This window comes from Orbicella franksi, chromosome 4 (assembly GCF_964199315.1).
Source record: "Orbicella franksi chromosome 4, jaOrbFran1.1, whole genome shotgun sequence".
Classification (NCBI taxonomy): Eukaryota; Metazoa; Cnidaria; class Anthozoa; order Scleractinia; family Merulinidae; genus Orbicella; species Orbicella franksi.
The window spans coordinates 17,439,216-17,459,092 of NC_138148.1; the positions used below are offsets into that span (position 1 = coordinate 17,439,216).

The following is a 19,877-nucleotide window of genomic DNA, read 5'->3' on the forward strand; positions in this document are numbered from 1 at the left end:
TTGAAATCTGGTCAGAAGCCAATTATGAAGAAAAGATTGTATCAGATTATCACTTTCGGTCATCGCCCTTATGGTATAATTCACTTATAAGAGTTAGGAATAGACCAATGTTTTTTAAAGAATAGTTCCTCAAAGGAATAACAAAAGTAGAACATTTAATGGATGACTCCGGAAAGTTTCTCTCGCTCACTGCTTTCCAAACTATACATGACCTGACAGCCCGAACTTTAACCTTTCTTGGAATCATTTCTTCAATAACACTTCTTCAAAGATATATACCCCATAACATCAGAACCTCTATTAAACATGAAAGTTTCTTGTCAAAATTTTTAAAAAGCAAAAAATCTAGTAGACTAGTATATAAGAAACATGTATCAGGAAAAGGTGTACCACCCAACCAAAGTCAACAAAAGTGGCAGGAAGACGTCACTCTCACAACAAAACAAGAGCTCAACTGGAAAGAGGTTTACCAAATGGCTTTTCAATGCACAAAGAGCACAAAACTTATAACTTTCAATTTTAAATTTCTTCATAGAAGAATATCAACAAACAACTTCTTGAAAAAAATTGGTCTCGTCGATAGCGAGAAATGTACTTTCTGCGAAAGAGAAACAGAGAAACTTGCACATTTATTTTGGGCTTGCCCAAAAACTCAATATTTTTGGAACAATTTTAAAGTATGGCTACAGTCTTGCCAAGTCATTGCCAAAGAGACACCCTAAGAGCCTGATACAGCATGTACAGCACTGGGTCTAAGGCCGGATAGCTCTAAACATTAACTCCAAATTAACTTCTGCTGCTTAAATGCTAAATATTACATTTGGCTATGTAGACAGAAAAAATGTTCTCCAAAACTAAATGATTTCTTACTGTATTTAAAACATATCTATGAAATGGAAAAAAATACAACTACAATCGTTTTTAAAAAGTGGGAGCCTCTGTTGCCTCTTTTGTAATCTCTTGACAACTTGACCCTAGTCCCCTGAAAACGAAAATAAAAATGAAAGGAAAAGAAACAAGGCGCATATATACCATGCAAAATTTTTTGTAATTCGCAATTCGGAATTTACATTACTGACAGGAGGAAACTGGTATGATCTTGCTGTGCTAGAATTGTAAGTAGCGCAAGTAATCTAATTATGTTGCATTGTAAGCAGTGTAGGTATTAGTATTGTTAGTAGCGTGAGTATGCGTATTGTACAGAGTAAGTGTTAGTATCGCAAGTGGCGTAAGTAATAATTTTTTTGTCAGTAGTGTAAGTAACTACATTAACATTGTATTGTAAGCAGTGTAAGTAGCAATTAATTAAAATAAAATAATAAATAAAAAAAAAAACATGATCAAAGACCCTCAGCACATAATTTACCTATCTTGAATAGCACGCAAGTGTTTCACGTTTACAAAATATTCTGGCTGTTTTCTTCAAATTGTAGATGAACTAATTATTACTTATTTGTTTGTATAAAAAAGGGAGCTCCCTCGTTGATTGAGCCCATCGCATCCAATCAATCTCTAATTAATTAAGCTCATCAAAAATAGAAGAATACCTCTATTACAGTGTGGCCGGAAATCAAAATTCTTGTACTTGATGGTTACATGTTAGCATTAAATCTTGCTCTTCACTGTTCCTTGAAAACGTAATCCTAATTTAAGTTGGCATGTTTTTAAAAGGTTGAAAACCCACGATAGATTTACTGGATTTTTACATCTTTATGAACCTAAAGATGTTGCTTAACTGTCGGACTACCACTGCGGGCAAGTGGAACACTTAGCTGTTTTTCTTCTTGTAGTCAATGATTAGCTCTTATTAACCGAGTAGGCCTGTATGGGAGAATCTTGACCGAGGTCGTGAGTACAGACCGAACGCAGTGAGGTCTGTACACACGATCGAGGTCAAGATTCTCCCATACATACCGACTAAGCTCGGTTAATAAGATATTTATTATATGGCGCAAACAAGAAAAAATTAATTCGTTTAATGTAACTGGTTTGTACTAACTGAAATTTTGCTTGCGAACGGCGATGAGCTCAATTTAATTCAGCCACAGTTTGCTCGTCCTCTTTACCCTTTTTTTTTTTCGTATTGGCCTTTATGGCACTTACGTAAATAAATATTGTTAGATGAAAATAGTCAATATTTTTACATTTTAGTTTGCAACTTTTTCACTGCAAAACATTACCGGTCTAGATGCCAGTCTAGATGGGAAAATCTAGACCGCTTTCAATATCGATCTCCGGCCAATCAAATTCGTGAATTTGGTAGTTCCCAGTCCTTGTGCGACAGAGCCATATCATAAAGGTACTTTAACCGCCTCAGCGAGTTTGTGAAGCTGACGTTTCGAACATTAGCCCTCGGAGCAAAGTGACGAATAGGCTCGGATTTCCGCCGCTCACTCGAGTCCGATCTTCGTTCCTCCCCGAGTGAGTTCGGCGGGAGAAGTGCAGGCTCCTTTCTCAAACAGCGGATGGTAAGTCTAAGTGACGAAGAGCAACCGAACCGCTCGAAACGTCAGCTTCACTTTCTCTCTGGGTGGTTAATGTATTTTTATCAAGTTGATAAATGTCATAAGTGTATAAGTGTTTATACAGATGCCCAGAGAGGTTACCTTTTGTACGCCTTGCCTATATATACATGGCTTAGCTACAGTGGAACCCCGTAACACGATCACCAACGGGCAATGGAAATCCGTATTAACGGGTAGGGTCAAATTTCATCATCGGTCCATTGCAAGTGACGTCTTCACAGATATACCACAAATATATTGCACTTCTAAACAAATGTTCTTTTTAAAATAACCGTGCGAAATGCAGATGTAATTTTTAGAAAATTGAAACTTCAATCTGTGCATACAATATTACATGTAACCACGAAAAGATCAACATAACTGGTTTGAGTGGCCGTATAAACAGGTAAAATTATGAAGGATTACACAGGTTGGGATTTCAGAATGTGGCCGTTGGCCGTAGTGACGGTTTTTTCTTACGAGAAAATGTATGGACGTTTTGCCGGGACAAAAAGGATCTATACTGGCCGTAATAACGAAGTGACCGTATTAACTAGGTGACCATAAGGCGGGGATCCATTGTATTTCTTTTCTTTTCTTTTTCTTTGTTCTTCTATAAAGCCTTTAAAACGACGTCGAGCATTGAGTAATACGTTTCTTGGATGAGTAGTCCCTATCTTCCATTAGTTTTTCAAGCCCACGAAGCGCGAAATTAAAAGCGAGCAGTTGAATACTTAGATAGATGGAGGTGCAATAGCATTTGAAATTCCTCTCGCACACCCGCGTCCGTGCCACCTTTCGCGTGTCTACTTTCCCCGCTCTTTCAAATTTTCTTTCTTTATTTATCTCCCTGGACAGATCATTCGCAAAATCGAAATAGCCGGACCTGTCTTAGCTTAGGCTCGATTACCAGCCGCTGTTCGGGAAAGGAGCCCGCGAGCCTAGGCCTGTCTAACCTGTACTGAGCCAGGCTAAGCTGCGTAGGATATGGGATTGTCTGCATTTCCGGGACCCGCCCTGTATTTCGTTACTTTTCGTCACTCTTTGCGTGAGGCTTTCCGCATAAAATTTCGTTATTTGACTTGATTTTCGTTACCTTTGTCTTTCTTGATTTGACAGATCATACCCTTTGCTCACCGGTTTGTCGAGCAGTTCTGTTAGAGGTTGTAGCTCTACTGTTGAGGACTGGAAAAGCTTTTTAAGTCTAAATCAATTATCTTAAGGAAGGGACACAGAGACTACAAAGGCTGAGTGGAAAAATTTCAGAAGCGGACTCAATTTGCAAAAATATTCAGAAGAGTACATATCCCAACTGACAGTCAGTGTCGAGAGGAAGGACGATCAAACCAGTATTCCGCTGAAACCAATGCGACATCAGTCTTCCTACGAGAACATGAACACTGTTTCTTTTGCCGATGACTGTGACCACCAATACGACGAACTGCACGGCCATAATCGAAGAAATACACCAAACGTCGCTCCAAGTCACTCAGAGTGCAAAAATAAACAGACCGAGAAGAAAGGAGAGAGAAGAAAGGAGAGCGAAGCGGCAGACGGATCTGCGGACTCTTGCGACGGCTCTCGCCAAAGCGCGCACTCCAAGGCTTTTAGAATTCTGGCTTTTGCTGGATTTTTAGTCGCTTTGGTGGTATTTACTGCTGTAATCTTGCTTGCGCTCGGAGCACTTTCTCCGTCGAGTTGCCGCGAGTGCAAGAACTCTGAGCTTGCGTCTGGTAAAGCTTCTGTATCAACGCAAGAATTATTGCAAGTCATCCAGGAACTTAGCTCAAACATAAGCGAACTGGACGCGGTAGTAAAGAGCAAAGAGGAAATCATCTCGCGACTTCAGACGAGGGACGGCGAGCTCACCGAGAAGATCGCAGAACTGGACCGAAAAACGCGTCATCAAGCGGTTATCGTTTCTAACTCGAGCGACAACTTGAGCAGCCTCGCTGGACCGCAGGGCCCGCCAGGAATTCCCGGGGCTACCGGCCTGAAAGGAGAAGATGGCTTGGATGGAAAAACGGGACAGAGAGGCGTAGGGAACATGACTTCGTGTCGTTACGTGACCAGAGAAAGTGCCTCATTTAAGGCGGACAGTTCTGTCACCGGGCATAAAGTTAACGTTACGGAGGAACCGGGGTACAAGATACTCGGCGTCACTTGCTCAACTATCGGAACGTTGGAATATAATTTCAAAAGCGAAATAAACGCCACTACCAATGTTAGAGAACACGAGTGCGAATGCAGAGGTCAGTCCAAAGTGTTTAGCCAAGCAAACATCGACAAGTCCAAATGTGTCATTCACTACTGGATGTGTCCATTGACTTCTTATTAGCTATTTAAATATAAGAGACGAACCTCAGTTCTCTAATGTTAATAAGAGCTAAGTTATTATCCTTTGCGTTGAATAGTTCAGGGGATTTCAAAATTTCATAATGTATAAATTCTGACAGCTCTTGCCCAAGTTATGATGGCCCGCACGTGTTTCCTGCTGTGTGACTCAGTATTGAAAACTTGCCAAGAAAGACAGACAGTGGACTGAAGTAATGAGTTATTTGATGCCCAATTGAACATTCATTCATCACGAAAACTTCTTTTACACTGAAGAAAATTGACTTTGTGAGCCACAACCTGATGAAATGGCTGTACACAAACATTTAGCAACATTCTTATTTTTTCATTGCGTTTCATTGATCCTATGCCGTGAGATTTACATGACCTTGAGCGCATGAAAAGAGACACCCGTACATGAAACTGCTAAACTCAGCACTTGATTAATTCCCGTATAAAGTAATAAAACCAATGCCTGAGAATGCCATTTTGAGAAGCCGCTGTTGAATGATTTGGTTATATCGTGATAATGTGTAGCCATATCTGTTTTCCTTCCCGGGCGTGTTTACTACAGATCGGCATGTGACCTTCTTGGTTTATTTTGGAATCTCACGTCCTAGTTCCACCAATCAGTGACACTAGACCCCCCAGGGGGACTACCCAAGGTTTTTGGTGGGCACTTGGGGCCCGAACCTCGAACATGTTGAAACCTGTACCCTCTTTCGCACCAAAATCTGTGACTTTCAGACCCTATTTCAGACCTAAGCCAAAAATTTTTACCCCAGTTCAGACCACTAAAATTAGTACACGGCTCTAATAAGTAACCGCAGCTAAACAGAAATGGCAGTCAATTGCGTGGACATTTGAGAGGGGCTACAAATTTGAAAAAAATAACTCCCCGTAAGCGAAATACCCAATACCCGAAGCTAGAGTGAAAACAAAAATTACTCCATTTCAGGCCAAAATCGTCCAAACCTATGTCGATATAGCCCATATAAGGGAGCACCCCACCGCCTAGGCATTAGACCCACCCAACAACGACTCTGGTGGAAACTTGAATAACTTAAACCTTGTGCGTGTCACTAAATTATTTAGGTTAGCTTTAATCTTCAGATATGTTCATTATATGCTGAATTGTTCGTCGTCCCCACTTCCAGTTTTGTCTTCCAATTCTATTGCGTTGTCAAGATGTTAAAACATCTTGGGTGATGAATTAGCATGAACCATGACCTCCTACACGATCTTTTCGTCGTGCGTTCCTCTCGCGCGTTTTTCTCCCTCGATTGCGTGACAAGCCCAAAGAACGGTTACATAACTTTGTGACTGTTTACAACCGACTAACATCGTCACCCAGCAATCTTATTGGCTGTTCATCGATCTACTAAAGGCCCTTGGAGTGCGCACAGGCCACTTGTCCAAAAGTATTGAATACTGTCGATGAGTTATTTCTTTTTTAACAAATAGAACAACCGCTGGGCAATTAAGCTAAACTTAAATTGACTCTGCTGTATGTGTGGCTTACAGCCATTCTCCTTAAGGAAACCCTCGTTGCCGGCCAGGGCCCTTCCACTTCCTCCGCCTGGTCTGAGTGTGAAACCAGAGTCCACCTATTCCCCCCTCCCCACCCCCCTTCCCCCGCCTCCTCGCAACATCTGGTCTTTTTTTCCTTTTCTTACTGAAATACTTTACTTATTTCGGGTCTGGATCAGCAAAGCAATTTGGATAAATAAACAGGGCTTTTCACATGTCTGCAATAAAGCTGTTTCGAATAATCCGTCTCAAATCGCATCCGATGTCAATAATTCGTAAGAAATCACACAATTCGTCACATTTCGGACGGTGTGCGACAAGCCAAATCGCTCATCAAAAGACCCTGGAACCCTTGGGTTTGAAAGGGAAAGATTTTTCACTTTAAAGTTCAGTTTAGCGTTTTTTATCTTTTTTCTTTGGTATTCGATGTTTCTGTACCAGCGGTATCACTTAAGCTTATTATATCACTGTATTATCATGTATAAAGAGACCATGATCTATTTTCTCAAAAATCAAATTGTATCATCCCCTGTATATTTTCCAAATTATTTCAAATTGTAGGTTTAAAATATGGCGTCATATTGTATTCCCATATTTTAAATTTGTAACGCTTTTACCCGGCTTTTTTTTTTATTGGTTCATTCCTCTAGCTAACTTGCCCTGATTTATCACACAAATCTGATCAATGAAGAGGTCCTTTTTATCAAGATGTACTTTTTATTAACGTACCCACTCAAAAGTTCTGGGGTCAAAGCCTGCCGAAAACGCAGGTTTCGTGGCACGACTATCAGCTTCACATTGGCAGCCGAATGTTGTCTGCCTCTCATGACATCACTTCACTTTCCCTAATGGCATCCTTGTGCCGCTTTTATGCCAAAACTAACAACCACATGGTTGATTTTTACTAATGGTTGGCAAACTGACAAACAAATGGCCTTCCGCTCTTCACGCTGCCTTAAAAGGACTCAAATACCAACATTCTATATTCGTCTCAATTAATTAAATATGTACTTCCCAAGCGTTCGTTGATTGTTATTTCATTAAGTGCACATTTAATGAAATAAATCTATTTGAATCTGGTGTTATGAAAAGAATATTTATTACACTGGCGAGTCGAAAGTGCAGTCTACTGAATGGGTCTCAATGGGCTTTGTCATTTCGGTTTACATCTTCCGGTTCGAATCCTTAAAAAGAAGAAAAGCGTATTGTTTAGCTAAGATTTTAATCTAGGGTTCAAAACAACTGAAAAGAGATTTCACTCTCAGAGGCTCTGGTAAACAACTCACATTCATCGCTTTTGGCTGATAAGAGATCCAGTTTTGAAAAGCCTTTTGTTCCAGATTTATCAAACATTATTTTCCACAACTACAACAATTCACCTCTACCGGTATATACAGCGAATGCACGGAGAAGTTGTCCACTTTAAAGAGCTCATAAAAAAGAAAGTTCTCTTTAAAGAAAGGCTCTGCATTCATAGGATGTATTCGGCTCAAAAGATATGCTAACCGGGTGTTAGGCACCTAGAGGTAGTTCACTTTACAGGGGCCTTCTTCAGAGGGTCAGCCCATTACGAAGAATGCACTCGCATGAGAGAGATGTTCCCTCTAGAGTTGCACCATTTTAGGTATATTCTTCACTCAGAGGAGGTTCCCGTTGACAGCAAGAACAAACGAATCATCAATACTATTAATAGCTCCATAATTATCTTTAATTTAGTAAACGCCGTAAACATTTCCGAGGTCAATTTGATTACCACCAAATGCTATCGTATAGAGGCGGAACCGGAATACGTGGGGACTTGAGACTGAAAATCACACCAAATACTTGTGAAAAGTAACCCGCAATGAGGCGTGCTGATTCAGCCAACACACCCGGGAAGGTGAACCGATATGACAAGAAGTAAATGTAATCAAACTAATGACAATCTCGATGACTTGGAAAAAGGAAGCAAATACCGGGAATATTCGGGAAGTAACGCCCCCAAGACTTGTAGTCCCTAACTCATACACTTCATGCGGGACCTCAGTGAAGTCTCTTTCCTTTGAATTGTCTTATTTCCTGTTTCTTCGCTTTGCCCTTCTACGAACGAGTAATTAATTCAAGTATTTTGTTAGGACTTCTGTTCTATCATAGGAACAATTCGAAAGTTTGAGAATAAAACCCAAGATGTTGTAGGTTCAAGTCCCCTTAATTCTTGGAAGAAGAGATTAACCTGGTGGTGAAGACCACCCCAGCCGCAAGCAGAAGTTTATTTAAGCTTATATACTTCAAGTTACGGGAAATACCACCTGGTACATCAAAATATAAGAAAATTTCTTAAAATAAGTACTCAGTAGATCGAATATGAAATGTGTTTGGGCCTCTCGTTCGAAGAAGGACGGAGGAGAAATCAGTTTTGCTTTTTCGCAAAATTTGCTGAAAAAATTCTGAGATACCAAGACCTACGAATGATGATTTTTTTTTTCTGTGATGTTTTATTGCGTGTTTTTATTCTAAACATTTAGAGAATGCGTCAGTATTTGAAAGTTCCTTTTTCTAAAAAATTGACGTTCACGTTAGATATCCTTGTGTGTTAATTTGCATTACAAAGAGCAACTGTGTGTGTATTCGTCTGTTTGAATTCTAAGCGATTTTAACATTTTTCAGTTACATGCAAATGAGATCTAGACCTCTGTAGAACAAACAAGATGGGTTTATTTAATTAATTCGGTGTATTAAATGATAGCACTTCGTTTGTTGGGGGCGCTCTTTTTTCCTGTCGCTCTTTCCGTACAAAACAAAAATGTACTAAACAGGATAGTGCTTCAGTTTCGATAAGAATAGATTACATGTACTACTGTAGTTATGAGAAAATTTTGCAATGTAAAGCCACGCTGAGCGAATATTATACCAAAGATTATATCAGTAATGGAATTCGCTCCAGGCTTGATGTCAACAGGACGGTAAAAAAAGAACATTGAGCATACATACCCAGACGGGCGAGGGCGTAATAACTGGCAAAATAGCCAATGAATGATGCAAGAGGGCAGAGATATCCGGTTTAGATTACACGGCACGAGTACCCAAATGTGCCTTTGTAGGTACACGTCGAAAACACAAAAAAAACATACGATTGTTACCTTTATCTGAGTTTATTTTAACAACATAATTTTGACTTACATTTAAGAATTCACCAGCGTGTACAATATTATCCCAATTGTATGCTGAGTTTATTATTAATTACGATTGTCTATTTACACTCCATCACGATCACGCGATGTAATTTTATGAAATGTCGTAAATTTTGATTCAAATCAAAATGGCCATGCTAAACGCATTTACGCAGTCATTGCTATGCAATGATGATTATGAAACGTGGAATTTCGAAATGAAATCACTACAGTTCTCCTATTTAATTGAGTAATCACTGAATAATTATAACTCTAGTCCAAATGCGTCAAATATCGCCCGCAATTTTTGGATTCCTTACAAAAATTACTTCTTTTGATATGGACAGTCATGGTGATTGTGCATACATCAAAAGAAACATTCCTTATGTGTAACGTCAAATACAATTTACATTAAATGCGCAGCAAAGGAAAGTACAAATTAATATGAAACCAAAGTCAATATTGTCATAAACTGCATTTCGCTGGCAGCTTTTCAACATTGAAAATTCGCAGCATGAGCCATGGCTAGTAACATTCGTACCTAACACAGTAAAAGAGTGTAGCCAGAAATATAAAAAATTGATGTTCATTGAAGTGAAGCGCGCGTCCTTAGATCTCATTAAAGCTAGGGCGGATACCCAGGTTTTCTTGACGAGGAAGCGGTTAAGAAATCAACGGACAAGTCCAGTAATGTAGAATACATAAGGCCCTTCCAGCAGCCGCTCGAAATACAGAGGATTGTCCCCTGCATCGACACTGGTATTGCCTGTTCTTGGCAGCATTAGCCCAACTCCTTAAATTATATTCTGACGTTCCAAGGGTTGAGCAAGTGACGCCGATGATTCTTTCCCCGGAAGCTTCCGTTACAACAACATCTAATCCACCCGATGAGAATGCAGTAAACGGTGCGCTCTGTTTGCTCGCATAACGACACAACGTCATGTTCCCTGGGCCTGGTCTTCCCGGTTTTCCATCCACACCATCTTCGCCTTTTGGGCCGACAGGCCCGTCAATTCCTGGTGGGCCACGAGGTCCAACGAATTCGCTAACATTGAATTTCTTGTTGTTAACAACGACCACTAGATCCTTCGCTTTCTTTTCCAGTTCTGCGATCTTGTCAGTGTGCTCGAGGTCTCGTTTCTGAAGCTGCGAGATGACTTCGTCTTTCCTTTTAACTGCCGCGTTCAGTTTGCTCACATTTGACTTGAGTTTCTTGATTACATTCCATAATTCTTCCGTCGATCCGGTGGCTTGTGCTGCTGAGGTTTGGTCTGGCACAAGTTCCTTCTTACAATCGCGACAACTTGGAGTAGAGAGTACTCCCACCATAAGCATAAACAGAACAGCTGAGGCACCCAGGGCAAACAAAAATCCGAGGAAAGCCATAATTTTGAAACACTTGGAGCATGTGTCTCTGTGGTAGCCATCGCAAGTGTCCGATTCGTCCGTGAATGTTCTCTTGCGCTGGTTAGTGTTAACAGCCTCGTAAACTTCGTTCACCTTCTTCCTCTTCCCTGATCGGCTGGGAGGGAGAGGTCTTCCACGACTCTGCTTCTGGAACACCTCGTCCTTGAGTTTGGCGGGGTCCTCGTACTGGTGGCCGAGATCGTCCGTAAAATCCCGGCCACTCATGTTCTCGTAAGAAGACTGATGTCTCGGCTTGAGGGGCATTCTTATTTGAATTTCTGGGTCTTCGTCCATCGTCAAGTCGTCGCTGCCAGTCGGCGAATACGCTCTGTTCGGAAACAACTCCGCACGAGAATTCACGCTAGCCATGAGCACTCACTTGGAACAATATTCCCTGTATGTACACACGAATGCTACTTCTGTTAATTAATTGATATAATGCTCAACAATTAGATCTGTAAACTCAGTTCCAAGAAACTGTTCTCCATCCAATATTTGAGCCCTTTCCAAGAACACGATCCGATGTTTATTAACTGCGTTGGGTCTGTCGGTAATTTGAGAGGGATATAGTAAAACCGGAGATGCATGCATAGTTTTTCCGTCTTTGAATGACATGCGATCAGGACAGCGTCCCTAGGCGATGATTGGTTACGTCACGCTGTGGAAGAGTGCCGAACAATGGATAGCTTGGAGACTGAGTTCCGGTCTTATTGTTTAGTTTCCAGCCATTTGATCGCGCCTGCTTCTCATTAAGAGTATGCTAATCTTGTTAAAAGAAGAAAAAATGGAAATCTGCCAAACGACGGTTTTCGTGTCAATGGTCAGACATAAGCCTCTGACACGACAAATCTGAGCAAAGTCCAATAGCTATTTCATAACGCCATGAACAGATAGAATCTACCGCTTTTGCTTAAGCCCCTGGGGCACTTTTTTTTAATGAAATGCGTTACTATGTGAAGGAATGTCATTCAATTCAGTTCACCTGACTCACTGAAGCTATATACAAATGCGCTTAGACGTTTAGTAACGCTCGAATTGGTGATTTAATGCTGCCGAATGCCCGAGAGGCTTGGTGGGTAATCTCTCTTTGGCCAATCACGTGGAGACCGTTCGGACAATGGTTCTGATGGAGCTTTTTGTCGGCTAGACATTAATAGCCTATTAACCCACATTCTCAAAGTCAGGGATAATATGACAAGAAATCTTTGAATATTTTCCACGAAAACATGACGCAGCCCGTAAAACACGAAGCAAGGACCCAGGAACTGAAGGAGTTCCCGGCGGCAAAGATTTCTGCACCGAAGGAAGCTAGAATTCAATCTGCAATTGCGAAAGGCAAACAAACGATACTTCCCTGTGAGGCCAATGGACAGAACCTGAGTAAATTCGAACATAACGGGCGAGATGGCCCAGTTATGGTCTACGCTGAAGAAGCGTTTTATAAGCACAACAGGTATGGACATTATAAGGTGATCATGGCTCTCAAACCCGCCGGAAGCGTCCGAAATCAGTTGTTCTTCGGAAACGAGTCGCCAAAGCAAAACAAAGAGGTGCTGATGAAAAGCGACTCTTCACGCGTTCATGTTAAACAAGTGTCGAGCAAGAAGGGAGCACATTCCGATGGCAGATTTGTTGACAGAAAAGGAAAACACCAGACAATAAAGCCACCGAAACCTGCATCGAATCAGGATTCGTTTGAAGAGCTAATCGAACGGTACAAAACACGGAGAGTGAAGTACAAAGATCTCATGGGAACCGGCCATGGACATGTGGAAGTTTTGGATAAACTTGACGGCATGTACAGGCAGAGAAAGCAAGAGAGGTTAACTCTGTTGACACAGTTTAGTAACCTCGGAGAGATAAGGACCGAAATTAACACCTCCACTGGTTTAAGGGATCACGCCGTGGACTTGGAAGAAGCGAGCAAAGAATCAAAAGAACCATTAAAACTACCGAAGATTAGGGTTTCCACGGTTTCCGAATTAACAAAGAAAGACTCTAGGCGAAGGCTAGATAGAAAGCTTTTGCTTGTTCCAAAGGAAAGGACGGGTGCTTTAAAGCTTGGTACTCGGCAAAAAGTCGACCTGGATGGTCTAACCGAACTTAACGATTCTCCCATTTACGAAAAACAAATTTTACGCTTGCCAGAGCTTTAGCGAGAATAATTTTACATAAACAATAGTATATTTATTACAACGGTTACAACAGATAGCTGAGCGGAAATTTAAGAGAGTTTATAAAATTTACGTCTGCAAACTTTTATGTCCTGGATAACAATATATTGACATAGCAAAGTCTTTAATTATGACTCTGAGTGCGTGCCTCTTGCCAAGTCTTTAGAACCTTAATGGTTGCAGCGACGGCAAGCTAACAGTTATGCTACAGTAGACAAAAGATTCCTTAATCACCAACCGCAGAACGGACAACAAACAGATTAGTTCATTTGTATATGGTAATTCGCAATGGAATGCTATCTGCGCCGAAGAAAAATCTTTCGATAAGTTTAATAAGAAATTAAAATAAAATGAAATTAGGTTAACAGTGGGTCTTTCAAAAAGTGGCCTTTGATTTCAGTGCCGCTGTGGTCCTGGGAAAGGTTGTTAAACCGTCAGTAAAGGAACTGTTAGGTGTATGTAATACTTCAGCGGCTGATTAGAGAGATTTCTGAAACGTTCAGGATACCCAGGGAAGGAAAATATTTAATGAACACAAGGTTCTAGTACGCCCTGAAACACCGGGCCTGAAATAGTACGGCATGCAAGAGAGCATGTAATCGAATGTAAACTAACCACGTTGATCTCTGTTATTATAATTGCCTTTCAATTACTTAGATCAAACGATTTAAAGTCAGTAATATTCATGCATTGTGTCATACCTGTCAGAAACTAATGGAATTCTGTTAGAGTTCGTTTACACAGAGAGAAAATCTTGATGATCCAGAATTTTTCTCGAGCAACTCACTGAAAATCTTTATTTAATTCGTCAGTGACCTTGAATTTCAGAGTTTTCTACATGCGTAAATTTCGCCAGTTGAGGATGACGAGGATTGGAAGATGAAACCCCACAAAAATATAAAATGCAAGCTTACCTCTTCCTGCTCTTGAGCTGTCAGTAACTTAATTTAACCAACACTGTCGCTTTCATATGAGCCCCCTCCCCGCTTATAAGTCTCTCAGTTATACGCCCATCTACCTGTAAACCAAAAAATACATCCGATGACTGAAGCTCCCCCCCCCCCCCCCCCCAGGATATAAGCCCCCTCAAGTTTTCCTTGTGTTGAATTCGTTTTACTATGAAGTTTCAAGCTTAACTGAAAAGCAGTAAATGAAATTAGACTAATTACTATTTCGATCAACACAGTTATAGCCCGTTGTTATTCTGGTTATATGCCCCGTCCTTTTATAAACCCATCTAAAAGCCCTTACGAAGTTGTATGAACCCAGGGCTTACAAGCGGTGGTTTACGGTATTATATAGTAGAAAAAAAACCTTCTATTAATTCCTGCCAAATTGAGATATTTCTGAGTTAACACAATTTAAGGTTTCCTGTTTTTACAGCTGGGGTCAGTGGCTGTCCAAAAGCCTATTATGGCTGATCTGGGATTAGACGTCAATCGAGTTTCAGAAATTTTTCTTGCAAAAAAACATTCACGGTTTTTCACTGCTTGTTTTGTACAGTTCGACAGTCAAAACTGAAGGACAAAATAAGGTAACAGAAAGACTGATAGAAAATTTACCACTAAAATCAAACTTCACGTTGATTTGGATGTCGTGTTTTCAGAACTAGACACCAAGAGATCTCTGATGGGAGATCTTTGCAAAACCTGATTTGTCAAAAAGTATCCTAGCTAATCTCAGAATAAAATAGATGAATTTTTCACTTGTTTGTCTCACGATGGAGTCACTTTGAGATGTAGATCGCTACGTTTCGACTCACTGTCAACAGTCTCACGCAACAATTGACCTCATCGCCTGAGGAAGACTGGCAGTATAGCAGTCGAAACGTCGGGATCTACATCTCAAAGTGACTCCATCGTGAGACAAACGAGTGAAAAATTCATCTATTCTATCTTACACCACGATGAATAATGTACACATAATCTCAGCATTTTGCCCAAAAAAGGAAACAACATTTTTCAATTTACAAAACATGTTTCGACATTCCTATGTCATCATCTTCAATTGCAAATATTCGACGATTGTACTGTATTCATCACTGAATTTCATTTTCGCCTTTTATCATTGTTTCGAGACAAACAAAATTTTAAGATTGATGAAAACGCCACATTGCATCACAACGGGAAGAGAGCCAAAACACAGATTTAAAGGAGCTCAGAGCTCCTTAAAGGAAACCTGAAAATAGTAGTTTACCAAAATAGAAAAACACCAAAGAGATAATATTAAACCATAAAAGAACAAGGATGGAGAAGACTAACACGGATTACAAACGACGAACTCGAAAATTAAGGCTAGAGTTTTCAAGATGCGCAACCACTTTTAACAAGTTTATCACGTGCCAATTTTCGGTTTCTGCCCAAGATTTTTTTTTTTTAAGTTCAATACCTGACCATTTGTAGTACATGATCACAATTAAAAATACTCTGTTAAACAAAACCGTTTGCGGCTGTACTGTAAAAGAAATGAAGTGTTTCAAACAAACCAACCGCTTTGAATATTGACGTTGTGGGGGAATGTTTAAAAGATACCGCCGAATCGTTTCAGTGCTACCAAGTCGTTTCATCACGCAATCGTTGGGGGTCGTTTTTATCTCATTGTTGCAAGTTATTGCCTAATAATAAGCCAATCTCAAAGCTCTCGAGAGGAAAACACGCGGTATGTCGTTATCAGTGTGTACTTATCCTGCAAGGAAATGTCCCTGCAGGTGTTTGTCAGTTTTAGCTATAAAGGAAACGAACGAAAAGTGAACGTGACTAGAGGGAGTTAAAGTTGTTTTCCTTCCGTTGACCTCTAAGTGGACCTCACTTGAAACTGATATCGGTTGTGACTCAGCAGTACACGTATTCAAACAACTAAATCACGATTATCAGGGGAAATTTGTCGCTTTTCTGAAACACGAACACCGCAACAACTATAAACTGAACACATACGACTTTACAGTGTTTTCTAATGACTTCCAGTTCACAGACCTGTAATAAAAGCACGTAACCCTTTTCTCACGACCGATTCACTCTGAGTTTGTTTCTGTATTTTTTCTCTTTGTCTGCTTTCTTTTTCTTTCTTTCTTCTTTCTTTTTGTTTTTTTTTTTTTTAGATTTGTTTTAGACCAATCTTAGAAGAGAAAGAGCATTTCTCTCGGTCAATCTGCTATACAATCGTATCAAAACGCGTCGTTTGGGACTCTGTTTTCCCTCGCCCCGCCATCGGTTCCATCGTTTCATCTTCAATTTGTGTTGGTTCACTGCGTGGTTTGAGCGCGCTCTTATTGGACAGACTACAGCTACATTACTAACAAAAAATTTTGGACGTTTAATTTTCGGACACTTTTTATCTCATTTCGGAAAAATTGACGAGAGTCCTTGCAATTTACTTTTCTATTATTACAAGAAACCTGTTTTGCGCCTTTTTGAGCTTAATATATATCCCTTACATCTAACTTGATCAACAAAATCTTCTGTCAACTGGCAAGGAACAAAGGGGCCAACTGTTCCACGCGGAATCATAAGTCCACATGGAATTCACCATTCGATTGTGCTACATGTTTAGAACTAGCGCAAGGTTTTTATATGAAATATTCGTCAACAAGTTCTTTTTCTTTTTTGAGAGTTTATGGCCTGAACCGCAGACCAGTGTTCCCCAAAACGGGCTTAAGAGAGCTTTTTCAATAAAGTTTTCATTATAAAGATTCTTTAATTTACAGCTTTGCTAATAAATGTGTCCGCGATCTATTCTCGTTAAATGCGCAAACCCCGATTGAAGAAATCAATTTATTTTGAATTCGTTGTTAAGTTCGTGAAAAAAAGTGAAGCCTTGGGGCCGACTGGCTCATAGCTGCCCGAGCTTATCCCGGTTCTTGTAGCATGAAGCGGCTGGGAGTATTTCTACTCCCCCTGTACGGAATGCTAGTCCATCGCAGGTCACTCCTCCGCAATTTGTTAGGTTACCCCAACAATTCGCCGGTACCCGTTTATATACCTGGGTGGAGAGAGGCACTGTGAGAGCTAAGTGTCTTGCCCAACACAGTGTCCCCAGCCAGGGCTCGAACCCGGACGGCTCGATCCAGGGACGAGCGCACTAACCATGAGGCCCCGCGCCTCCCACAAAAAGTTAAAGTGAAATTGTCCGCCAGACATGAAGAAAAAAAGATTTCTACTTAACAGAAAACTGCCTTCAGTCTATTTCTTTTGTGCAGTGTTTTGAAAAAGCAATTTGCCGAAACTGATTTGTGAACAAAATTCGGACCAATCAGGGACACATTGACTTCATAATTCCCCTTTACATTGTGGACTAGTTTTCCACCCAGTAAAAAAGGCTGCATATGAGCCAAGTGACGGAGCTTATCCCAGTTTCTACGCCATGAAGCGACTAGGAGTGTTTCTACACCCCCCAGGATGGGATGCTTGTCCATCGCAGGGTTACCCCCGGCATTAAGTGCGCTGGTACCCATTTATACACCTGGGTGGAGAGAGGCAATGTGAGAGTAAAGTGTCTTGCCCAAGAACACAACACAATATCTCCGGCCAGGGTTCAGACCCAGACTGCTTGGTCCGGAGTCAATCGCACTAACAATGAGGCCACCGCGCCTCCACCTAATAAGATGCATTTTTGCTCAACTTTCAACATGGCGAATTCTCATTGTGAAAATGTTCTACACAGCATTTCTTTCTTTCAGGGTTTGTTCCCAATTTAACTCCTACTGCAAGCACGGGTACCCAGAGATAGTCTTTCACTTCTTTTCCTCCACCATAACCATTATAAGAGATTCGTGGGACAATACTGTGACAGTTTTTGTAACTGAATGACAATAAATAACTGAATTGTTTCCTTACCAAACTATGCATTAAAAAAAGTTGTGGAATACTTTCAGAAAACGATAGTTGATTTGTAAGCAGAAAACATTGAATAAACACACAAAGACATCTTTCAGTCTCGAAAATTTAGAAAAGTATTCATTTATAAGGTTGTATTGAGCTTCATTTATTTGAAAATGGCCAGCAAAATGGAGGAAGTAGCTAGTAAACTGAAACTCTCCAAAACAAAAGGCTGGATTTTCACACAGTGGTCTTGTCAGATTTTCTCATAAAACTCAATTTGCGTTAATCATAATTTTGTTGAACAGTCTATTCTTATGAAGTCTACCTCAATATCAACCGTCCTTTTGCGATGAAACTTGTAGCTTGCAGCTAAATCAAATCTCAGTTCAGCTAATATATCCAGCTTCACTCCCCATTCTGAGGCCTTTTTCTTTATGTGTTCTCTTGTCGCGGTCTTGTGAAGGGAATATACAGCCGTGTTCGACATAATTATGGCCTTTTGTAGAAACATCAGGTCAATACCTAAAAGAGGAAAGGACAAACTAATAAATATTTTATTAAATTGCAAATGCTATGTAGTAATATTATTACTGTTTAGAGCGCAGTGGACATAAGACTGCTGGTCTGCTCGTCCTTTTTCTTGGGGTTAGATGAGTGAATATCTGTGAACACCAAAGAAAAAGAGCAGCATGGATAAAAAGGGAGTGTTTCGAATGCCAAGCCTGTATCTCATCCCAATCCCCTCTAATTTAGCCTGTGGGTACAGGCATTTTTCGTGTGTTCATAAGTTATCAGTATTAGTCCAACTAGGGTCTACCGAGAAACAACTCCAGCTAAGTGGTCAGAGCAGGGCTTGAAGCCACGACCTCCGGATTTCAAGTCCCGCACCTAACCACTGGACCATGCTGCCTCCACATAATGTTTGACAAAAAGCATCCTGGCATAGGGCCTGAAAAATGTTTGAGACGTGTTCTGAAATCTTCAGAACATCCTTGGAAATTTCACGTATCGTCAAGACTTAAGAGCCTTTTCCAAAAAATGAAAGTACTCTATAGGATAAAAATCTTCTCATGCCTGTGATTCATAAAAAGTTGGCAGGCATACAAGAGGTAGAATGTACATCAGTGGCGGATCTAGGGGAGGGGCCTGGGGGCCCCAGACCCCTCTTATTTTGGATAAAATAAATCGCAGAAGGAAGAAAAGCCAGCAGGGCAAGCAACCACCTCCCCCTAATAGCTCAAGGTCTGGATCTGCCACTGTAACTGGAGTCTTCCAAAGAAAATCAAATTCCATAATTCATGGTTTTACATACAAAACCAAATGGTAACTGGTTAATTGACAACAAAATGTGACTGGGCTTGACTTTCAAATAACAGTTAACTAACTGTGGCGACCGCTGACTGGAAAAGTATACCAAGGTAGGGAGTCAGAGGGTCGTCAGATGATCTGTGTCTTCCAGCAACCCCTGGACATATCTCTTAAAATATATTACTTTCTGCTGGAAACATTACAATTCATTATTCTTATCAGTTACCTTTGTTGTTCTTTGTCCCAAATGGAGGATTCATAATAATCGTGTCAAACGCTTTAGTCCATCTGTCGTACAAAGTAATCTGCTCCACATCACATTGAACAAGTTCACATGAGGTGATCTCAAACTCAGCGCAGTTCCTAGAAGCGATTTCCAAAGCGTCACTGTCTACATCGAATCCAATAGTCATAGCACTTTCAAGTATACATGAACCAATGCTTAAAACACCGCATCCACAACCCAAATCTCCAACAAGTTTGCCTTCAACGTCACCAAAAGTTTTGTCAATGGTGTACAGCATATGAGCTGCAATATGAGGTGTCGTAGGATATTGTTCAAGATCGACTTTTGGTTTTTCGAAAACATCGACTTGCTGAAGGTATCCCTCTAGCTCTTTAAGCCTCATTTCGTCAAATTGAACAAAATGTCAA

At 40.6% G+C, this 19,877-nt stretch overlaps 4 protein-coding genes across 4 annotated transcripts; 2 read left to right on the top strand and 2 right to left on the bottom strand.

Moving 5' to 3' along the window:
* Nucleotides 1-2,115: 2,115 nt before the first annotated feature.
* On the top strand, nt 2,116-5,328 carry LOC145484788 (uncharacterized). The gene has a single exon (XM_081463424.1). It carries the CDS (start codon nt 3,871-3,873, stop codon nt 4,840-4,842), a length of 972 nt encoding a protein of 323 aa, XP_081319550.1. The 5' UTR covers nt 2,116-3,870; the 3' UTR covers nt 4,843-5,328.
* A 1,148-nt stretch (nt 5,329-6,476) lies between these two features.
* Nucleotides 6,477-11,453, bottom strand: LOC145484771 (uncharacterized). Its single transcript, XM_081463405.1, has one exon. It carries the CDS (start codon nt 11,291-11,293, stop codon nt 10,181-10,183), a length of 1,113 nt encoding a protein of 370 aa, XP_081319531.1. The 5' UTR covers nt 11,294-11,453; the 3' UTR covers nt 6,477-10,180.
* Nucleotides 11,454-11,981: 528 nt separating this feature from the next.
* On the top strand, nt 11,982-13,605 carry LOC145484795 (uncharacterized). Its single transcript, XM_081463429.1, has one exon. The coding sequence runs from the start codon at nt 12,151-12,153 to the stop codon at nt 13,078-13,080; it is 930 nt and encodes a 309-aa protein (XP_081319555.1). The 5' UTR covers nt 11,982-12,150; the 3' UTR covers nt 13,081-13,605.
* Nucleotides 13,606-13,688: 83 nt separating this feature from the next.
* On the bottom strand, nt 13,689-19,858 carry LOC145484822 (rRNA N(6)-adenosine-methyltransferase METTL5-like). The gene is made up of 2 exons (XM_081463465.1): nt 19,450-19,858; nt 13,689-18,437 (listed from the first exon to the last, which is right to left on the bottom strand). Exons 1-2 carry the CDS (start codon nt 19,850-19,852, stop codon nt 18,202-18,204), a joined length of 639 nt encoding a protein of 212 aa, XP_081319591.1. The 5' UTR covers nt 19,853-19,858; the 3' UTR covers nt 13,689-18,201.
* Between the last annotated feature and the right edge of the window lie 19 nt (nt 19,859-19,877).

Bases quoted from the DNA above. Each gene is read 5' to 3' on its own strand.
- LOC145484788 (XM_081463424.1), top strand. From the start codon at position 3,871: ATGCGACATCAGTCTTCCTACGAGAACATGAACACTGTTTCTTTTGCC.
- LOC145484771 (XM_081463405.1), bottom strand. From the start codon at position 11,293: ATGGCTAGCGTGAATTCTCGTGCGGAGTTGTTTCCGAACAGAGCGTAT.
- LOC145484795 (XM_081463429.1), top strand. From the start codon at position 12,151: ATGACGCAGCCCGTAAAACACGAAGCAAGGACCCAGGAACTGAAGGAG.
- LOC145484822 (XM_081463465.1), bottom strand. From the start codon at position 19,852: ATGAGGCTTAAAGAGCTAGAGGGATACCTTCAGCAAGTCGATGTTTTC. The intron at 18,438-19,449 runs GTAACTGATAAG...TTCCTCTTTTAG, and splicing joins TGGGACAAAGAACAACAAAG to GTATTGACCTGATGTTTCTA.